This window comes from Leopardus geoffroyi, chromosome A2, assembly GCF_018350155.1.
Source record: "Leopardus geoffroyi isolate Oge1 chromosome A2, O.geoffroyi_Oge1_pat1.0, whole genome shotgun sequence".
In the NCBI taxonomy this organism is placed as follows: Eukaryota; Metazoa; Chordata; class Mammalia; order Carnivora; family Felidae; genus Leopardus; species Leopardus geoffroyi.
The window spans coordinates 105,826,032-105,849,508 of record NC_059331.1 but is presented as its reverse complement, the minus strand read 5'-3'; the positions used below and the strand labels follow the sequence as shown (position 1 = coordinate 105,849,508).

Genomic DNA, 23,477 nt, shown 5'->3' with positions numbered 1-23,477 from the left:
CTAGAATTAGACATTCCAAGTATTATATTTTAATTTAATTTATTGATTTGCCACTTACTTAAACTATAATTGAAATTTTACATGACTAGGTAGTCAGTAAAAAAAAAAAAATCTGTATTCTGAATGGTCTCATGCTCAGAAAGTGTGGTTTGGAAGTGACTATACTGTAACTTAAAAAAAATAACAGATTCTTGAAAATATATTCAATTACTGAATATTTTCTAGGCCTAACAGGGCCTAGAGACAATGCCAGTTTGCAAAGACCACATACATAAATGTAGATTTTCTATTAAGTATTTGAAGGGGACAACTTAACTGAGAAGACAAAGCAAGTTTAGTGTGTATGTAGGTAGGTAGTCACGCATCTGAAGCCAGACCTCTCAACCTCTCAACAGGCTGCTCTGAGCACTGGAGCCCAGGTTTGAGCCTTATTCTGAATTTTCCTCATGAGCCTGCTGTATAATTTTGTCCACTAAGAATCTTGACCTTCCATTCCACATCAATACAATTAATAGTTTTGCTAGAACTAATTTAATTAGGCGTGTTTGTATTGCCTGTGATGTCTCAGGCGCTGAGCCAACCCTGGGGAAAACATCATGTCTCAAAAACAGTTTTACCTTCAAAGGACCTCCCAAACAGCTTTTCTGTAGCAGTGCTTAATTCTGGTGCCCCATCTTCAGTTTCTTGAGTGTTTAGGGGCATTATAGTAAGCCTAGTGGTCAGAGTTCCATTTTCCATTTGTCAACATTTTGGCTATTTGGAGGAGTGTTTGTGCTCCTTTGTTTAGAAGGCAATGGGTCCTTAAAGTTGGTATTTCCAAGGTATCCTTTTGATTACTCACATTTCTGACAATGGCAGAGGTACAAGTCACCTTATCAGGGCAGATCTTTGTGCTGCCAGATTCCTGGGACCCAGACTGGAGTCTTTTTCTCAGCCTTTGAAATGATTTCAGGAGCATCCAGTTCCTCCATTAAATCCTTCCTTACTTAACAACATCACAGTGTCATTTGTTTCCAGACCTGCTACTTGATGGGCACAGCTTTATCACTCTTTTTAAGTGGCCCAGGTATTATTCATATCCGTTTCTGCTACAGTACCCAAGAAATCACAGCCAATGTAAGAATTTATTTAAATGAAAAATGTAATAAATATTACTATTTTGATTTCTTAGGAATTTTTCGTACAACTAGATTATAAAACACAACTGTGCTGTTGGTTTGATACTTACTCTGTTCTATTGTTTCGAGTGATTATGATTATGAATAGGTCATGATAATTTATTTAAGCGAGCTGATCACTGTTTAAATAATTAGGTTTAAAGAGTACCGTAAAAAGAGAATGTTCTGCCAAGGACTCCTGGGGGTCTTCTTGTTTTATATCCTGCTTCTAATGGTGAGCTATATACTTGATTTTAGGAAATGAAACATGAACATGGTGATTTGTTTTTTGAAACCTTTATTTAATTCAGATAATGTCTTCTATCATCTACAAAATCCTTTTATTACAGTGCTTTGGTGGTATATGCCTTTTTCATTACTGCCTGAAGTTGGAATTGCCATTCAATAAAAACAGCTTGTAGCTCTAAGAAATAACAAACAGGAAATTCAGTTCCCTGAAGCAAGACTGGGGATTTTCTTTGGTAGTTAAAGGGGAAGAAAGAGGTCTTTTCAAAGGCATTTATTTTATTGGAAGTCTCTCATTAAAACCATTGTTCAACATGACATAATTTACAAGAAGCCATATGTTCCCTCAACATGAGTTTTTTTCAGTCTCCTTTTGTGGTGAAATATAGTCATGTGTCTGCTTATTTTGAGGTGTAGTCCCTTTCTCATCTAGATTAAGCATTACAACATTAAACATGAAACTGAGATACTTCATTTTTCACTGACACTTGACAGGTTCCCCTGAACTACTTTGGGTGCACGTGAATTGTCAATGTTACGTATGTGGAGGCCTGGAGTCTCTTTCCATCCCCCTTTGGGAGCTTCCAAAAGCACTCACCTTGTTGCAGTTGCTTTCTTTATTAAAAACTAATGTAGCTAGGGGAGCCTGGGTGGCTCAGTCAGTTAAGTGTCCAAATTCAGTTCAGGTCATGATCTCGTGGTTAGTAGGGTCAAGCCCTGCATCCAGCTCTGTGCTGACAGCTCAGAGACTGGAACCTGCTTCAGAATCTGTGTCTCCCTCTCTCTCTGCCCCTCCTCTGCTCATGCTCTGTCTCTTTCTTTCTCAAAAATAAAAATAACATTAAAAACTTTTAATGCGAGAAGCTTTAAAAAAAAGAAAATTAACATAACTAAGCAATTCTGATTGTGTAATAATTTTTAGAGACATTTATTCTATTGACTCAGAAAGATAAAAATGTGTATATGGGCATAGTTACACTTAACCAATGAATTAGACCTATATTTTCACACTAACTCATCAAAAATTTCACTACCTTCTAAATTTTAATACTAGCGCCTTTAATCAAGTGCTTCCTGTATGCCAGAAATGGGATTCAGTGCTTTGCACTCACTATCCCATTTAACCCTCACTATGACCCTGGGAAATATGCACTTATCCCTTTATGTTACAAATGAAGAATGAGATATCATAGGATCCAGAGCTGGGCTTTCTAGAACAAATCTGCCCAGCTGCAAAGTCTGCTCTTACCTACTACATGATCAGCCCAGTTCTCTTCCCAAATCACAAAGTGTTAGTGCAAAATGCATTTGGACACTGAAGTCAAAGAATGTATGGCAGCTTTACCCGAGTCATGATTTCTGATCTTCCATATTCTTACCCATAAAATGAGAACCTTGATCCTGAGCAAAAAATATTTGACTTTTTAGAAAAAAGAGTTTATCCAGCAAAACAGATCCAAATTCTGTTAGTACAACAATCAGCTGGTGTTAGCAGCTGCTGCTTCTATAATCAATGCATACTTCATGCCCTACTCCTGCCTCCCCCACTTGTCTTGCACTGAACCACTGTCACGTATTTATCTCTCCCGCTCTGCCTCTGTGGAATTCTGGGTGTGTACCCTGACTTCAAGCCATGGTTCCCAAACTATCCTTGGAGAGCTTCTGGGTAGGGCTTCAAGACTTCCATTCCATCTTTAATCAAAGCCTTTGATACATACTTTTTTTTTTTTTGACAAATTGTCTTAAAATAAGCTTAAAAATCATTGATCTTGATGACTTTTCCAGTTCTAAAATAGGTAACTTTTATTCAGATATAACTAGAATATCTTTTTTTTTTTTACTATTTTTATTAGTATAAAGTAAGAAAATATAGAAATTCTAAGGTAGGCTTAAAATGCTCCAAGAAAACAAAAAGCAAGATCATATATTTAAAAATTAAGGAAGAAAGAAATTCACTATGTGCAAGGCGAGTAGATAACAATACATATAATCTTCTAACTGTGAGCGATCTGCGAACTATCTGCAATCAGCTCAAATCTGATTGCAGTGTGTTTTGGGGGATAAAGTTTTACTGTAACACAGCCATACCCGACAATTTACGTATCATCTACGACTGTTTTCACTCTACAGTGATGGGGAAGTAGTGTCAACAGAGACCATATTGTCTGAAAATATTTACTATCTGTCCCTTTACAGAAAAAGTGTGCCAAATCTAGGCAAAATCTGGGCAGCACCCGTAGAGCAGAGTGGTTCCAGGTCAGTTGGGACTAAGTCATTACAAAAGTTTGCTAACATTAAGTGATGGCCAAGACATTGTCCCTCTCCACTTAGATTTCCTATTCTGATTGGTACATTTACTCCACAAAATACTGAATAGGATATTTCAGTAATCATGCTTATAAATAACATAGAAATATACACAGAGTAGCTCTGTCAATTATTTAGTATTTGACAGGAATTATGCTAAATATTATATGTAAATATATACTTGCAATTTATTTAATGTTTATACCATCACAGTGATAAACACAACAATATTATTTCCATTTTCCAGCTAGTTTAAGTAACACGCTTAAGGTCACATTTAAATCCAGGCATTACTGTAACAAAGTAGTCACAGGAGCACATGGTAGGAAAGGGACTCTTGCCCAGCCTTCAAGCTCAGAAAAATTTACTAGAGGTTTTGTATCGACTAAATTATAAAAATGTAGCATAGGAGCAAAATAGGATGGAGAGAGTGAGGATTTATGAAGGCCATAGGCAGACTCTAAGTTCCCTGACAATTTCCTGTAATTTTATCTTCTTCAGGCTGCAGTGACTAGATGTGCTAAGGTAATGGGGTTGCATTGATAGACTACATGAGAAATGACAATATTAACAATAACAAGAGCCTCAGCCATTTGTAGAGCATGTTCAATACCCCTTACGTGCTAACATTCCTCATATATTGTTTGGTTTAATCCACAGAATAACTTTATTAGGCAAATACTCTTATTATTAAGTCCATTTTATAGATAAAGAAACAGAGGAAAAGATAAGTATCTTATCCAGACTTGCCTAGATGGGAATTGGCAAGACAGTTTTCCAAATGAAGCATTCTCATCCAAGAATCTGAGGTCTTCACCATGCCTCACCTTGTTCTGCCTTCTCAGTATGATGCACTAGCTCTCTGAGCAATGGAGTCCTGGTAGCTGACTTCCCGTGTCGAGAATTTCAGTTGTCTAAAGGTGTGGACATGATGGGTTCAGAGAATTGGCAGTGACATGGAGATTTTCACTGGACAGACTTGTGATGTCAGGTCCCTTAAGCAGGGATCGCTGGTCCAATCAGCTGCAACCAAGTCACCAAATGCAAACCATGAGGAAGTTGTGGGGCGAATGTAGCCGTCAATTAGAAATTATTGGAGCCCTCTCTGTCTAGGAAGTCTTGGGGTTATGAGCCTCACTTCACAAATCAAGAAATACATTTTATGATCTATCAAAAAACTTGCCCAAAGCCCTACAGCTTTTAAAGTGTCAGATCTTGGGGCACCTGGGTGGCTCAGTCGGTTAAGTATCTGACTTTTGGTTTCAGTTCAGGTCATGATCTCACTGTTCGTGGGTTTGAGCCCCATGTCAGGCTCCATGCTCACAGTGCAGAGCCTGCTTCAGATTTTTCTCTCTCTCCCTCTCTTTCTGCCCCTCTCTCATGCTTTCTCTCTCTCTCTCTCTCTCTCTCTCTCTTTCTCTCAATAAATAAATTTTAGAAAAATTAAAAAAAGAAAGTATCAGATCCCAATTTTGAATCAAATTTGGTCTAATATAATAACATTTGTTCTTTTTTCCCGTGTCATGAGAATTCATATGTATGCATAAAATTTAATTTCCCATTACCTAAAATGTCAGGAAATCCAGAAACTTAATTTTTTTCTTCTAACATTTTCAGCATTCTAATTGAAATTGAAATCTAAATTTCAGTCTAATTGAAATCTCAAAGGGTTGCTGATAAACAAACCACTCATGAAAAAAACTAAAAATTTTAGAAATATTGGCAATATAAGAACCTGAGAATCTTTCGGAGATTGACTTCAAAACTTGTCATCCCAATTTTATATGAATAAATCTTTGCGAGGTTTTACTTTACCCCACCTAATATCAAATAAAATGCTTTGACATTTTTTAAGTAATTGGTTTTGTTTTTTAAATCATGACTTAAGGTATTATAACAATTTTACCAGTAACGTTTCAAAGTTAAGTTATGTAAAAAGCCAAGAGACTTAATTTTTTGATCAATCTCTGAAGGATTTTTATTTTGGAGAAAAACATAGATAAGCTGAGAACACACATGTGATTACAAATTTGCTTTTGCTCTTAAAACAAGCTTATCTGGAGAACAATATGGAAATTTCTTTAAAATGAAACATAGATTCATCATATGACCCAGCAATTCCATTCCTACAACTCCACCTAAAATAGTGAGTATATAGGTACCCACACAGACTTACACTCAAATGTTCATGGCAGCATTATTTGCAATGACCAAAAAGTGGAAACAACCCAAAATGTCAATTGATGGCTACCCAAAATAGACTATATCCATACAATGGAATATCATTTGTCAATAAAAAGGAATAAAGTGCTGATAAAACTACAACATAGATAATCTCAAAAAGTGAAAGAACCCAGTTACAAAAGTACACATATGCTCCATTTTTATAGAATGTCCCAAAAAAAGGCAAATGTATAGAAACAGAAAGGAGATTTGTTGTTGCTTAAAATTTGAGGTTTGAATGGAGAACAACCACAAGTTGAGATGAGGTTTATCTTTAGAGTTATGGAAATGTTCAGAAATTAGACTGTGGTGATGCGCGGTTATGTTTTATACAGTAAAAACAGGTGAATATTATATAAAGTGCATCTCAATAGAGCTATGGTAAAAAAAATCATTTTGTATTTTATAAAATCCTGGCTTATTTCAGATTGGATTAGGGTCAGTGGGACAGTTGGGCAAAAACTAAATTTACTGACATTTATTAGATTTTGTTCATAAATCAAACTATCCATTTCCTAAATAATGAAATTCCTTCTCCAATATTATCAAATGTTTCCTCTGTAGTTACAGAATTTAATTACATGTTACAAGTTATAATTGTGAGGCTCAAAATGCTTCATGATTTAGAAAGGGATGGTAATCATAAATCATATAAACAAAAATAGAAATGTTACATAGCTTGCCCACCTGCTACAACGTTTTATTTAAGTCTTATAGAAGAATCTAAATAACATTCAAGTATAATCATGACGTTTACTAGGCAGACATTTCGGTTATAAAGGCATTTTATAATATATACTTCTGATCCAAACTATTACTTATGTATATGAATGGCTATTGAAAGGGATAATATACACCTTTTCCAACTCCCTTCAAAGGAACTTGAGTATTCCAATTTCATTTTGTAAATCACATTATGGAACATATTATGTTGAAACAAGTTAATTTCTTTATTAAAATAGCTATTCATAAAAGTTGCTTTCATTTCATAAAAATGAAAGAAATCTTTGAAAAGTAATTTCTCTGAATTCTGTATTCTGATCAACAAGATAGGAAAACTGCTTAGCTGGTAAATCTTATGCTACCATGTCTCAATTTATGTGGTTTTGCATGACTGATTGACGTGTAATCAATTTGTTAACCTCTGTGAGTTTATGTTCTGTAAACTTAATCACAAGTTAAGCCATTTCTACTCTACGGAACATTTCAAGAAATGTCCTTGGAGCTGGTAATGTTGAGATCTGTTTAAATAAAGGGCTTGCTTTCTGGCTGATGGGTGAAAGATTCATTCATTTTATTTAATTTTCCCTATTGTGGCAAAATATATATAACATAAAGTTGTCATTTTAACTATTTTTAAATATACAGTTCAGTAGCATAAGTACATTCACAGTATTGTGCAACAGGTATAACCGTCCATCTCTAGAAGTTTATCTTTCCAAATTGAAACTCTGTAATCATTAAATAATAACTCCCCATTGCCCCCGCCCCCGCCCCCAGCCCTTGGGAACCACCATTCTATTTTCTGTCTCTATGAACTTCACTGCTCTAGGTACTTCACATATGTGGAATCATACAGTATTTATCCTTTTAACTGGTTTATTTCTCTTAGCATAATGTCTTCAGAGTTCATCCATGTTTATATCGTATCAGAATTTCTTTCCTTTTTAAAAGTGAATAATATTCCATTGTATTCATATTCCATACATTGCTTACCATTCATCCATCAGTGGATACTTGGATTTCATCCGTGTTTTAGCTATTATGAGTAATGCTGCTTCAAACATAGACATGAAAAGATTGATTCTTATAACCAACATTCATGCCAGGCAGTCAGCTCCCCTCTCCCAGCCTTATCACATTATTCCCTAGAGGCGTGCCATAATAAACATTATAAAATTCACAGTTAATGGATGTTCTCAATAAATTTTCTTTACTGTTTTAAGTCTCTAGTTCATTCCTCATTAAGAAAGGATTTGCTGTTGCTGGGAGCAAAATGTCTATTCCATTTGGTGTGTCTGTTTGGGAGCAATAACTTCCTGAATATAAACTGAGAGCCAAAGCCAAGATATTAATTTATGAAGCTCAAGTATTGATTTGGGGATGCCATTATCTCCTCCTGATGCTATTTCCTGTTAACCCTCTCCCTGGCTAGATAGATAGATAGATAGATAGATAGATAGATAGATAGATAGATAGATGTATCTGGGAAAGAGCCAGACTCTTTTATTTAGTAAAATACATACTGGCCAAGGAATTCATATGAGCTATAAATGTGTATTTTCAGTAAGTTTACTCCAAATTATCCTGTACACTGGTATAAGGTAACACTGAGAAACTATGCACCTTTATATAATAACAAGATATAAGAAAAAGTATAATTATGTGGTATTGCACCTTTGTTTTATTAACCATAAATTATAATGTATATTCATTTTAGTTACTCTGTGCCAGAACCTAAGTGCTTTCTCTTCAGACTCATCCTCCAGACCATTCCTCACACATATATACACTTTAGTTTCTTAAACTCTGTGGAGTAGGTATTATTATCATTCCCATTGTACAGAAAAATGAGGTTAAAAGAGGTTAAGTGTGATGTCCAAGTTACACAGCCAGTAAATAGGTAGCAGATGTAGGATTACAATCCAGGTGTCCTGACCCTAAGGTTTGTGCACTTAATAGTTGTGTCTTTCTGCCCCCTGAATTTGGGGGGGTTTACCCAGACAAGCCCATCATCATTTTGCAAAAGAACCTGACAAAAGCAGAGTTATTTTCTTTAAAAAAAAAATCATCATTTGAAAGTTTCTGTTGGTGTGCTTTTTTCTTCATTCAGGTTATATTGTACTTATTAACCCTTGGCTTCATTTCATCTTTCCTCAGACATTCTATATTATTTCTGTCTCTTGGTGATATCTGTTGCATTTTACTAGTGCCATCGATATTTACAGTAAGGGTATCATATATCCATTGTTTTTTTTCTCCTTTTCAAAAATAAAGTTAAAAATATTTGAATCTTATACCAATTTTGGTGTACTTCGCCAGATACGTATGAAAACATTATTTTTATTACTTTTTAGTTTTTTCCACAATCTTATAACTAATTTTTATTTGGTATATTTTTCCAGAACCACACCAGTTCAAGTAAATGTCCCATTGAGATTTGAAAAACAATTTAAGAGCACTTTTCTTCCCATTTTAACTCACAGACATCAAGGAAAATTGGTTCTTTTTTAACAAGTATATTGTAGACTCATCAAATAGTATTCATAAGTCAAAACCTGAAGGGAAAAATAGGACCCACTGTACTTTAAATTGTATAATCAGGGTTTGTTGGAAATTAGGTAAGTAATGTCCTCCAATAAAGTATAAAAGTTGATTGTATTTCTACACATATTGCTTGACAAAAATAAATTATAAAAAGCCTATTGTAATTAAATCTTGATTATAGCCTTTACTTTATTCCTGGTTATTTCACAAATAGTCTGAGACAGTTGATGTTTACTTTTCTGTTTCAGTTTTATTAGGGCTTTATAAGCTGAAGCAAAAAGACATACGTTAAAAATATCTCAGGGTTTTCATTCTGCTCACCTTATTCTTCCATAATTAGGCCCAAAGATGAAAATCATCTGTCCAACCCCACCAAAAAGTTGTATTTCATTTTTATTTTACATTGGATGCCTTCATTGCTGTAAAAGGGGGCTACACATTGCACAACAGAGATGTTTTTTTCTCCCAAAATGAGTTAATACTTACACTTTTGGAAACAAAGTTAAAAATTTTTAATTGTAATTTCTCTTTCAAATAAAAAAAAATATAAACTATTTTTAAAATAACTTCTTTATGCATTTGGACATCTTCTGCCTTTACCACCATGCCTCATCCAAGCCTCAGTCCTCCAGATCTATAGGTGGAACTGTGGCCTGAATCCTGGAGCCCATCAGGACCTTGGAACTACCTTCTGTTATCCAGTGTCTTCTTTCCTCTCAAATACCAGCTCTGAAGACAAAGTGCCAGGTGATAGATAAGGTTCTTGAGAGAATGGAGACTTCCAAAGAAAACCTAGGAAAGTGAGGTTTCATTTAATGACACAGAAGGATGCAGAATCAGGGTGCCTGAGTGTCTCAGTCATTTAAGTGTCCAGTTGATCTCAGCTGGGGTCTTGAGCTCAGCATTGTGAGTACTGCGTGTGGAGCCTACCTAAAAATATCAGTTGTTCCTTTTTTTAAAGGTGGGGGCCTGCTCCCTCTGCAGAACCAACCAGGCATGTGAAGATAACTTCACATTGGACACCATCCACAAGGCAACCTTGGGAATCATGGGACCATATGTTGACCATATCCTGAGTCACTGGGTCACCACTGAGCACCTGAAAAAAATTTGGGGATCACCAGCAATTACAATGGCTAACTCCACATGTTTGATAGTCTCATGTCCTCCCTCCCACTTCTCAAAACTGTCTTAAAAGAAGAGGAAGAGACCACAACCAGTGTTGTGCCATTAATCTCCACTCCCTCCTCCCATCCTTCATCAATGAGGCCTGAGGTGACAGGAGCAATTTCTGAGAAGCATATGCTCCTCTGGGGGCAAACCAGCACCCGCAATTGCGAGGTTAAGAATCCATCTACAGGGATAACCACGGGCACTGCCCCTTCCAACAGAACCTCACAAAGCTGCTTTTATTGGAGATCCATCTGAACAATTTCTAGGATTATCAGTTTTTCTTAAAGCGTTGTTAAGACAGTGAGTCTCGAGGTGCCAAGCTATATCCCGTGAGCTTGCCCTGGATGTACGACTGCCTTTGAGATCCAAGGTGGTGGGTGTGCTACAGCCTGGACCCTGCAGGACCTGGTCTCCCCGGGAAAAGGTGGGCGTGGCTTTCCGATGGACGGGCGGGGCTTCTGTGGGAGGAGAGTCGCCGCCGAGGGGCTGCGCGGAAGACTCTCGCTTGTGTCCCAGGAAAGGACAGCTGATTCCCCCGAGCGGGGACATGCAGCGTCCCTGAAGACTGAGCAGGAACGGATTGAGAAAGTCCTGTGATAGGAGGGCTGAGGTGTCCGCAGCCTGCTTACACCCACGGCCCGGGCCCTGCGACGCCTGGGACCCCAAGTGCGGCGGCAGCGATGCTTGGCCGAGTCTGGGCTCTGGCGCTGGCGCTTATGCTCCTGGCCCCGGGACAAGGTTGGCGAGGTAGGGTTCAGGCGAAAGGGAGCGCTGGGGCGCCACTCGGACCTTAGGGAGAAGGGGGCTGACTTCCTGGATGACACTGGAGCGTCCTTGTGCATCCTATGGCCGCATCTGATACTTGACCCTCACCGACCTCTGCCCTGCGCTTCTGCCCTCTTTGGTCAGTTTGCAGCCCTTCGGCTCTGCGTGATTTCTTCGTGCTCAGGAGTTTGTCGCCTCCTCTTCTCCCGCTCTAGGACCCTCAGTCCTGTTAGTGTTCCTCGGTTCTGTTTCCTGCTGATATCCTGCTCTTTAAGGTCTCTAATTTACTGTAAGAAACTTTTGCTGGATTTGCCAGCATCCTAGTGGCAAGTGGAGACGAATTACCCGCAGAGTTAAGTTCCAAACTGCTGGACATCTACTGCACTCCCACCCCACCGCTGGAAATAATTGATGAACATTTTATCTCTACAATAAATCAATACGTTAAGTTCTGTGTATGATATTTTAGTATATCTGTTAGAATCCCTCTTGCTGCTGTAGAAGAGATCTCTACGACGAAAATAGCACCACTCCTGCATCTTTAATCCATTAAAAAGAGGACCGTTTAGAATACAGGGAAGTTAAAACATTAGTTAGCTCTTCCTGATTGCTTTTTGTGGGCGGATAGTTGGGAATATTAAATGAAAGTGATTTATTATATTGTAAATTTCCTTATATGTTTTCAGAAATAAATCTGATCTGTGTATATCTGCCCCTTGAAAAAAAATACATTTATAATTGCTTAGGGTATAATTTAGTCTTATCATCTTGTTGATCTCAATGTATGTTACTAAGGTGAATTTGCTTTGTAAAAAGAGGAGGGGGGAGAGAAAGCACTTTCCCATGTAAAATTTTAAAAAGAATATTAAAACCCAATATATTATTTCCTGAAATGATACTTTAACAAGGTGTCATTAGTCTGTACCTTCTTTCGTTTGCTTTCAGATTCACTAGATTTTCATTGAGAACTGTTAAACATAAAAAGCATTAAATATGCATTTATTATAGTTAGATAAAATATTTCCAGAAAAATGACTAATATTTATAGAGAGTATCTGCTTCAATGTTTGCCATACAGCACAAAACCCCTTGTTGCCTTTATATAATAGCTTTATAATTTCCCTACTGAGGGCAAATATTAACCCTTACCAAGTTCTAAGTTCATATGTTGGTAAAGTCGATAAGTTTTTTATATCTAATAAAGATGGAAGGAGAGAGGAATAGAAAATATTATTTTTTTCAAACAGCTTTATTGAAATACAGTTTATTGTACCATATAAGTCACTCATTTACAGTGTGCAGCAGTTACTGCAGTATGCAGTGGTCTGTTTTTTAGTATATTCACAGATATGTGCAACCACTGCCGTCAGTTATAGGACATTTTTATCATCTGAAAAAGAAATACTGTACTCCAGCTTTCTGTCCCCTCTTCCCTCCATTACCGTCTCACCTTTGCAACCATAGGCAATCTCTGATCTACTTTCTGTTCTATGGATTTGCCTATTCTGGACATTTTAATAAGTGGAATCATACAGCAGCCTGCCTTTTGTGACTGACTTTTTTCACCTAGCTTTATGTTTTCAAGGTTCATTCATATTGTACTGTATTTAGTACTTCATCTCTCTTTATGGTGGAGTGATTTTCCACTCTAAGTATTTACATTGTACATTCATCAGTTGATGAACATTTGGGGTGTTTACACCTTTGGGCCACGTTTTTAAGTTTTTATTTATTTATTTTGTCGGGGGGAGCAGAGAGAGAGGGAGAGAGAGAATCCCAAGCAGGCTCTGCATCATCAGCATAGAGCCTGACTAGGGGGACTCAAACTCTCGAACTGTGAGATCGTGACCTGAGCCAAAATCGAGAGTCGGTGGCTTAACTGACTGAGCCACCTGGGCACCCTCACCTTTGGGCCATTATATGTAATGCTACTGTGAACATCCTGGTACAAGCTTTTGGGTGAACACCTGTTTTCATTTCTCTTAGGCATGGATATACCTAGAAGCATATTTATTACTGGAATTACTGGATCATGGAGTAATTCTGTTTAACCTGTTGAGGAACAGCTAGTTCCAAAGTGGCTGCCTGTTTTATAGTCTCATAGAAGTGTGTGAGGGTTCTAATGCATCCACATCCCGGTCGACATTGAGATTTTGATTTTAGCCATCTTATTTCGTATGAAGTGACATTTATTTGTGGTTTGATTTGTGTTTTCCTGGTGGCTAATGATGGAAAGCATTTTTTCATGTGTTTATTGGTACCAGTATATCTTCTTTGAAGAAATACTACTCAGATGCTTTGCCGGTGAGTTGTATGAGTTACTTATGTATTATAAATACAATTATCTTACTAGATATGTGATTTGCAATTTTTCCCCATTCTCTGACTTGTCTTTTCACTTTCTTGATAATGTCTTTGAAGCATGGGAGTTTTTAATTTTAATGAAATCCAATTTATCTATCGTTTCTTCTGTTGCTTGTTTTTTGTTGTTATTTCTTGGAATCTATTGCCAAATCTAAAGTCATGGAGATTTACCCCAATGTTTTTTCTAAGAGTTTTATAGGTTTATATCTTGTATTTTGGTCTTTGATTATACATTTTGAGTTAATTTTTATATATGGCACAACATAAGGGTCCAAGTTTATTATTTTACATGTGAATATCCAATTTTCCCAGCACCATTTGTTGAAAAAGACTGTTCTTTCCCATGAAATGACCTTAGCACCTAGGCTGAAAATCAGTTGAAAACCATAGATACATACATGGGTTTATTTCTGGACTCTCCATATTATTCACTGATCTGTGCTTATCCTTTTTTTTTTTAATGTTTATTTATTTTTGAGAGAGAGAGAGTCAGAGCATGAGCAGGGGAGGAGCAGAGAGAGAGGGAGACACAGAATCCGGTGCGGGCTCCAGGTTCTGAGCTGTCAGCACAGAGCCTGACACGGGGCTTGAACCCACAGAACGTGAGGTCATGACCTGAGCTGAGGTCAGATGCTCAATGAACTGGGCCACCCAGGCACCTGATCTATACTTATCCTTATTCACCATGATGCTATTTTGATTGCTGATGCTTTGTAGTAAATTATAAAATAGGAAAATATAATTCCTCCTATTTTGTCTTTCTTTTCTAAGAAATGGTTTAGCTATTCTGGGTCCCTTGGAATTCCAAATGAATTTCTAATTAGTTTGCCAATTTCTACAAAGGAGTCACATGGTATTCTGATAGGGATTCTGATAGGATGAACCTTCTTGTTAATTTGGGGCAGATTGCAATCTTAACAACATTAAATCTTATGATCTAGGAATGTGGATGTATTTCCATTTACATAGATTTCTAATTTATTTCAACAATGTTTTGTGATATTTAAATTTACACTTTTTTATTAAATTTATCCCTAAGTAATTTGTTCTTTTGAAGCTATGTAAGTGAAATCATTATTTTAAAGTTTATTTGTTTTGTGAGAATGAGAACATGCATGCACATGAGAGGGGAAGGGACAGATAGAGAGGGAGAGAGAGAATCCCAAGCAGGCTCCACACTGTCAGCACAGAGCCCAAAGTGGGGCTCAATGTAGGGCTCAGTCTCGCAAACTGTGAGATCATGACCTGAGCCAAAATCAGGAGTCAGATGCTTAACTGACTGAGCCACCCAGGCACCCTCAAATCATTTTTTAAATTGCATTTTCAGTCTATTCTTTGCACATGTGTAGGAGTATAATTAAATTTTGTATCTTGATTTTGTATCCTGAAATCTTCCTAAATGTGTTCATTATAATTTTTGTATGTGTGGGTTTGTTAGGAATTTTTACATAAAAAATCATGTCATATGTGAATAGAGATAGTTTTACTTCTTCTTTTTCAATCTGGATACCTTTTGTTTATTTATCTTTCCTAGTTGTCAGAGTTAGAACCTGAAATACCATGTTGAATAGAAGCAGTGACAGCAGGCATTCCTGATCTTATGAGAAAGCATCCAGTATTTCTTCAAGTATGATGTAACCTGTAGGGTTTTTTGTAGATTCTCTTTATCAGGTGGAGAAGTTACATTCTACTCCTAGTCTTTTTATGTATGTGTGTATACACACACACACACACACACACACACACACACACACACATATAAAGAGTGTTAGATTTATCTCAAATGAGTTTTTCTGGTTATTGAAAATTACTTATGGATTTTTATTTTTTTATTATATCAATATGGAATATTATGTTGATTAGTTTTTGGATGTTAAATCAACCTTGCACACCTGGTTGAAATTCCACTTGGTCATGGTTTATAATTCTTTGTCTAATTTCTAGATTCATGTTGCCAATATTTTGCTGGGGACATTTGCATCCATATTCAAAAGATACATAGGTCTGTAGTCTTCTTTTCTTGTGATACCTTTTTCTGGTTTTGGTGTCAGTAATACTGGGCTCTAGAATGAGTCTGGAAGTGTTCCATCCTTTTAATTTTTTTTTAATTTTTTAAACTGTATTTATTATATATATAGAGAGTGCAAGCAGGGGAGAGATGCAGAGGGTGAGAGGGAAAGAGAGAGAGAGAGAGAGGGAGAGAGAGAGAGAGAGAGAGAGAGAGAGAGAGAGAGAGAGAGAGAATCCTAAGCAGGCTCCACACTCAGCATGGGACAGGATTTGGGGCTCGGTCCCACGACCCTGTGATCATGACTTGAGCCGAAATCAAGACTTGGATGCTCAACTGACTGAGCCACCCAGGTGCCCCTAGTATTCCATCCTTATATATTATTTAGAAGTGTTTCTGAAGAAATGGTTTATTCCTTAAATGTTTGGTAGAATGCAGCATCGATGCCATCTGAATGTGGTCTTTATTGTGTGTGTTGTGTTTTTTTTTTTCTTTTTTTTTTTTCCTCAGTATTTTACATGATACAAATCTATTTGGATTGCTTATTTCTCTTGAGTAAGTTTTGGTGTTTGTGTCTTTTTAGGAACTTTCCAATCTCATCTAAGTTACCTAATTTATTGACATATACCTGTCTATAATAATATTCCTTAATAAGATCTGTAGTGCTGTCTCTTATTTCATTTCAGATTCTGGTAACTGAGTCTTTTTATTCTCAGTCTAGTTAGAGATATGCCAGTTGTGTTGATTTTTTTCAGAGAACCAGCTTTTGATTTCATTGACTTTCTCCATTGTTTTTCTATTCTCAATTTCATTAATTTCCTCTCTAATCTTTAAAATTTCCTTCATTCTGCTTTCTTTAGATGTAGTATGCTCTTCTTTTTCCAATGTCTTAAAGTACATGGTTAGTTTATTACATTGAGATGTTATTCTTATCTAATGTAAGGATATATGTCTATAAATTTCCCTCTAAGTACTACTTTGACAGCATCTCATAAATATACTGTATCTGTTTTAATCTTTTCAGTGTATTTTGTCATTTCCTTCTTAATTTCTTTTTTGAGTCATCAGTTATCTGGGTTGTTTAATTTACACGTATTTGTAAGCTAATTCAATTTATTTTTGCTGTTTCACAATTTCATTCCATTATGGTTAGAGAACATATTTTGCATGACTTGTGTGTTTTTTTTTAATTTATTGAGGTTTATCTTGTGGTGTAGTTTATTGTCCATCCAGGACAATGTTCCATATGCACTTCAGAAGAACTTATATTTGCTGGTTTTGAAAGATATGTCCTATAGATGTCTTTTAGGTCAAGTTGGTTTATAGTACAGCTCTAGCTCTATTTCTTTGTTATCTTCTGCCCAGTTTTGTATTCATATTGAAAGCGGAATATTGAAGTCCCCAACTACTACTGTTGAAGTATGTATTTTTTCCCATTTCTATCAGGTTTAACTTGATATATTTTCATGCTCTCTTATTAGGGGTGTGTGTGTGTGTGTGTGTGTGTGTGTGTGTGTGTGTATTCGTAATTGAATATCTTCCACATGGATTGAACCTTTCATCATTACAAAATGCCCCTCCTTATTTCTGGTAATATTTTTAAAGATTTTTTTGTCTGATATTAATACAGACAATCTAGTTTTCTTGTGGTTGCTGTTTGCATGATATTGCCCATACTTTTACTTTCAATCTATTTGTATTCTTTACAAGAAGCATTCAGTTTGCCTGTTGACATACAAAGCAGGGCAAGGTAAAGAGATTTAGCAAGCTAGACACTCTGACCTTGTTTTTCAGCCTTTTGTGTTGTTGAAGAACTCACAGTTCTGTTTTGAATATCAGAAGCTTTAGGGAAGCTAGCAGATTTTCAAAAATTTACAAATATTTGAAATTCCCATAAGGCAATATACCAAAGGTTTTTTAATTATAAACGCAAATATTATGAAGTCCCTGTTTTCAGGCATTAAGCCTATTCATCTCTTAAAAATACAGTGAGTTTATCTAGTTTCTTAACAAATTTTTTGTCTACCAATTATGAATCTTAAAGAATCCTGGCCATTGTGTTAAACTAGAAAACAATCTAGTACAGGTTACCTTTTATGTACAAATAAAACTAGAAAAGTTTTTTTGAACTGTATCATTATGTATCCTTTATAACTTGACACATTCTCCTACAGTATTTGAAATCCAGGTATTATATCCTATTAAATCCTATTATATGCTGTCTCACTTATTTGAATCCTATTGGGATTCAAATAAATGGATATGTAAATTTAAGTGAATATTTTATATGTACTTTTTTATGAGGGAAAAGTTATGTTGGAAGTTTGCTAGAAAGCTTAGCACATCATTTACGTCATGAATAAGTGAGATGGGCTTGTAGAACTATTAGTATTTGAGGAGCTGAGTCCCCACATTTCCAAATGGAAACCAAAACTATCCTTATAATTCTCACTTTGTTAATTGTGTACTGCATTCTAAAGTTAAGGCTGTCATGAGATTTTTAAGAGTGTGGCTTGTTCATTACTAATAAGATTTAAAAATTTTCTACAGAGACCTTGACCATTTTTAAAAAGACAAGTAGATTTTTTAGAAAAAACTGAAATGATCAATATAAAAAATACGGGCTGTTATTATTTATATGATTTAAGAATTTTCCTCTAAAATAAATATTAAATAAAAATAAATACAGGTCTAACAATTTCTGTGTAGATATTATATTGTTCTTTGGTATTGCTGATGTTACACTGTGATTGTTACTATATTTATTACATCTTCAGCTTTGGACTAGAAAACAGTTATTGAGAGTGTAAAATTAGAGAAAATGTGAGAGCTACAGAAGCACTTAGGAAGAAGAAATACCACACAGAATAAAGATGGACTTAGTGACTTTTTTGAACACAAAATTCTACTGCAGGAAAGAGAACAGAGAAAACATCTCAATAATTCATGCAAGCCTCACTAGGAATCTCTTTTTAAATATTTCCTTAGTTTCTAACCAGGTACAGTGTTCTGGTATTGATAAGACCTTAGAGTTATTTCAAAATTAGATGAAATGATAGCACATCCCCTGAGTTCCATCCATACACATTTTATGAAATATTTATCCAGTGTTGACAGATTGAGATCATTAAAGTCAATAGAGCTTTTTGGATTACATTTTTCTTGGGAAATTTAAAACTGGTATAGCAAGAGATAAAAGGAAGAGGAAACTTTTGTGCTTATTCCTAGTTTTTTTTTACTCTAAAAATTCTTTAAGAACACTACATTTTGTGCAATTTAATTGTAATATCTACAAACGACAAAATGAACAGCAAAAAATCATAATAAAAAATTGTATCGCTACATTTATGATATCTACTTGCAAATTAGTATTTCTAGTTTATGCCCTTAAGTTCAGAAATTGATTTTGATTGAAAAACACCTCTGTAACCTTAAATTATGTATATATGTTTGAGAGTTTTGTTCAGTTAGATAAATTTGTCCCACAGTGAGGTACCTTAGTAATGATTGGATTTTTCTTTCCCGTTTCAATTTCATGGATATTATCTTTATAATAGTGCTTTCCTTCAGTGTATGTAATAGCTAATATTTGAAGATTTTCTACCTACTGTGTCAACAAGAAACTCTGGTACCCAAATAAGGGCAGTTCTCTGCTCCCTATCATGCGAGAGTACAGGAAGCTCAAACAAGAGTCATATTTCTAGGACGTCTCTTCTTCTGACATCTGCTTCTCTCTTTTTTTTTATTAAAAAAAATTTTTTTTTAACGTTTATTTATTTTTGAGACAGAGAGAGACAGAGCATGAACGGGGGAGGGTCAGAGAGAGAGGGAGACACAGAATCTGAAACAGGCTCCAGGCTCTGAGCAGTCAGCACAGAGCCCAACGAGGGGCTCAAACTCACAGACCGTGAGATCATGACCTGAGCCAAAGTCGGCCGCTTAACCGACTGAGCCACTCAGGCGCCCCTGCTTCTCTCTTCTTGATGGGAAGAGGAGCCTGATGTTCTGCCTCTGTGAGTTTCACAGAAGTATCTCCCAGGCCAAGTGCTGCTAAGACAACTTCCCCAAAAAACTACAGAACTCTTCTTTTTCTCCTTCAAAACCCCTGAACCCCATTCCTTTTCCTGTGTTTGGTAGTAAAAAGGGATTCCAATACTTTATCTTAAAAAAAAAAAAAAAGAAAGAAAGAAAAGAAAGAAAAAAGCTTGACAACTTTATATTCTTTCCTGTACTGAAGAATGCAGGAAGCTTCAGTAGGAGGGCATTTTGCAAAAATTAGATTAGCATTAAAAGCTTAATTTACTTTGTTGCCTTTCAGGACTTGGTAGAGATGGATATTGAGGGACATATAGTTACTGGGAAGGAAAGCAGGTCATGGAGGGTCAGTAATGGCATTCAAACCTGGAAGGCCATCCTCAAGAGGAGGCTTATAGGGGCTGTAACTTCAGACGGAAAGAATGAAAACAACAACAACAACAACAACAACAACAACAACAACAAAAACCTATGTCAACAGTGATAACAATATTGACTGTCCAAATTAAATGAAAATAAAATTCTTGAAGCTCAAGTACCTCAAAAGCAGATCCTACAGTTCGCTGACTGGATTATTGCCTTTATGAAAAGTGGAATACATCTTTGACTTACTAGGAGACCCTGACATTTCTGATGGTCCTTATGTGCAGTTGTGGATTATTTGTTTAATTTGGGGAAAGAGTCAATTTTAATTGAGGACTAACCCATGTTAATGAAGGAAATGCGTACTTAAGATACTGTCTTTCCCTCCTAGCTCAGGAGTGCTCTCCTGGGGGGCACCAGATTCTTCAGAGCCCTTACCGAAGTGTGCATTTTGACTCGTTGCAACTCCAGCATTCTCCCTTTCAAAACCTGGTGTGTGACCGTTCCCTGTCTCCCGGATGGTATCGGTTTCTCATCTTTGACAGACCTGCTGAGATGCCAACCAAATGTGTTGAGGTATTTCAACTCACTAAGGACTACATGTGCTTTTCCTTATGTATGTTTTCATGAGGGTCGAATCTTGTTACAACCAGTTTATTTCTCACTCTAAAATATTTTTTTGCTTGTGTATCAAGATTGAGTTAATCCAAAGAGGTATTTCCATGTTCCTTGTTCTCATGGTAATAGTAATAGCAATGGTTAACGTTATGCCCATGCAGTCCACCAAGGGTTTTTACCTACAGTATCTTATGTAGTTTTTACAATGGCTCTACAATGTAACCTGTCATCATTATTTCCATCATATAGCACAGGAAACATAGATTCTTAGAAGAAACACTCCTACTAGAGTTACCCAGCTACCCAAACACCCAAGTTTTGATCACAGACTACCAGTCCCCGGAGCTCATGTCCTGAACCACACACAAGTAACCTGCTAACAGTAAAATAATGTGTATTCCAAGTACTTCATTTCTTGTCAGTCTTGAATAGAAGGTTCATTCCCCTTATTGTTACTCACCTTTTGTGAATTATGCGGAAGCAGGAATTATTTTCCCTTTTAAACACACAATGTAAAAAAACTCAGTAAAAATATCCAAATTTTAACAATATTTAAGTGGTGACATTGTGGCTATCTTATTTTTTCCTTTTTGTTTATTTGGTTGTCACTTTTGTGGCATTTTGTTTGTGATAAACAAAAAAAATCAGAATTTAAAAGTAAAATTTGAAGAAATTACAGGAAATTCACTACATCCTTAAATATTTGCGTTCTTTTTCTTTGGCTGAACTAACTACAGTTGAATCTAGAACCTGACACAAATGTAAAGGTGAGATGATTCTGCTGGGTCTGTGCCCCCATGAGGAAGTGTTCTCTGCCCCCCACTCTCATCTCCTACTTGAACCAAGGCTTTGCAGCATCGAACTGGAGAAGTGATCTTTTTTTTTTTTTTTAACTCTACAGGATAATACATGTCTGTGTAAATAAATGTCTATTATAATGTTTAAAGTAATTTATGTGCACTACAGAAAACTTAGAAAATAAGAGACATTTAATAGAATAACATTCATTCATTCATCATCCACCCACACAGTCATACCTCCATTCACATTTTTCTGTCATTCCCTCTTTTCATATTGTTCTTTAAGGTTCATGCTACATGTTAAATTGCATAACATGCTTTTTTCAGGTACCATTAAAGCATTAACATTTTCCTATGCTGTTGAATATTCTTTAAAATTAATTTTGAACATAATATTCTATCATTAGTGTATTTAGTAAGATTATTTTTATAAGTAAAATTAGTGAAGGTTAGTATCTTTTTGATACAAATAATTGTTTTTAGAAAATATAATGCTAATATTTCATTTCAGTAGCAGTAGATAAAAGTACCTTTTCTAATAATATTTATTTGTTTTGAGAGAGAGGAGATAGAAGGAGACCGCAGAGAAGGGGGAGAGAGAGAGGGAGAGAATCCCAAGCAGCTCAGTGCTGTCAGTGCAAAGCCTGACACGGGGCTCAGTTTCATGAACTGCAAGATCATGAACTGAGCCAAAACCAAGAATCAAATGCTTGACCTACTGAGCCACCCAGGTGCCCTTGTGATCTTAGTTTTTAAATGGGTAATAATATATCATTAAAATAAAATAAGTATAATAATGTGACAATATAATCCTATTAAATAATATTTCCTATTAAATTCTTATTTGTCTTATATTTTTAAAATCATTATTTAAACACAACTATTAGTCTTTTCCTTTATGATTTCCTTTGCTATTAAGCATGGGGATAATAATAATACTGAGTGCTATAATCTGGCTAATAATTACTGAGTCATTGCTATGTAGAAATTATGTTGTGTACATAATTATGTTTATAGCTCACCATAGTACAGTGTGGTACATTCTGCAATCCACCTAGAACAAAAGGAAAAGATGGATGTTGAGTTCCTGTCCCAAGGTCATGCATTTAGCAAGTGCCTGGGTCCTTCCCAAGTCATATATAGTTTCTTCTTATTTTTCCTGGATTAGTTTTCTGTTTAATTCCATTTTCCATCTGGAAGTGATTTTGCTAATTGGCTTCAAGTGAGGCTTTAACTTCCTTTCTTTCCCCAAATCGCCAACCAGTTGTTTCATCACCAAATTGTGAACAGTCCTTTCCTTCTCTCCTGATTTTTGATACCTCTTGAACCATGCATTAACTTCTTACATATACTATATTTAGTAATTTCAGAAGAAATTTCCAAGGTGAGTTTATCTTTTTGCTCTGTATTAAGATAACTTCAGATTCACCTATTGTACCTTAAAATATATTGCTATGATAGTAAGTTATCTGATACTGAATTTCTCTTGTTCATAATACAAAAGTAACACAGAATAAATTTAAATTGAGTAAGGTTATATTAATTATGAGCAATCTACCTTAAATTTAATATTCCATAAAGTTACTTTTACAGTACAGGTACAAGTTATTAGATTTTTTTTAATGATAACTTAATATTTTAAAGGTGGTTCAGAAAAAAAATGCAAAGTTGATTTATCTATCACATGTGAAAATAACTTGGATTTTCAACTTTTGTTTTCTCTATTGCAAAAGATGAATCACTGTGGAACACAGGCCCCCATCTGGCTATCTCTGAGAGATTCAGAGACACTGCCTTCACCTGGAGAGATCAAGCAACTGACAGCTTGTGCCACATGGCATTTTTTGTTTAATGCTACAAAAGACTGCTGTCTTTTTCAAATCCCAGTGTCTGTAAGAAACTGTGGAAAATTTTTTGTGTACTTACTACAGCCCACTCAAGGATGTATGGGATATTGTGCAGAAGGTAAGAAAACATGAGTAATATCCATGAACTACTAGTCACAGAACTGTGTGTGTTGCTCTGTTTGGGCCATTCTCTGGATAGGTTGTGTTGAGATAATACAAATCTCACTGAGTCTTGGTCTGCTACTATTGCTAGAGTGAAGCTAAATTTCTGGTTTAAATTGGCCAAATCTGTTTAGGATTCTTT

The 23,477-nt window shown here is 35.9% G+C and overlaps 1 protein-coding gene across 5 annotated transcripts in view; it reads left to right on the top strand.

Moving 5' to 3' along the window:
- The window catches only part of VWDE (von Willebrand factor D and EGF domains), a 104,741-nt gene that overhangs the window by 16,399 nt on the left and 64,865 nt on the right, over positions 1 to 23,477 (top strand). For 4 of the 5 annotated variants that reach the window (XM_045494940.1, XM_045494943.1, XM_045494942.1 and 1 more), the window contains exons 1-3: positions 10,848 to 11,120; positions 20,300 to 20,484; positions 23,060 to 23,291. In XM_045494940.1, the coding sequence (XP_045350896.1) occupies positions 11,054 to 11,120; positions 20,300 to 20,484; positions 23,060 to 23,291 (484 nt within the window). In that variant the 5' untranslated portion in view covers positions 10,848 to 11,053. Of the gene's footprint in view, positions 1 to 10,847; positions 11,121 to 20,299; positions 20,485 to 23,059; positions 23,292 to 23,477 lie in introns of those variants that run through there. The other variant, XM_045494944.1, reaches the window with a different exon arrangement.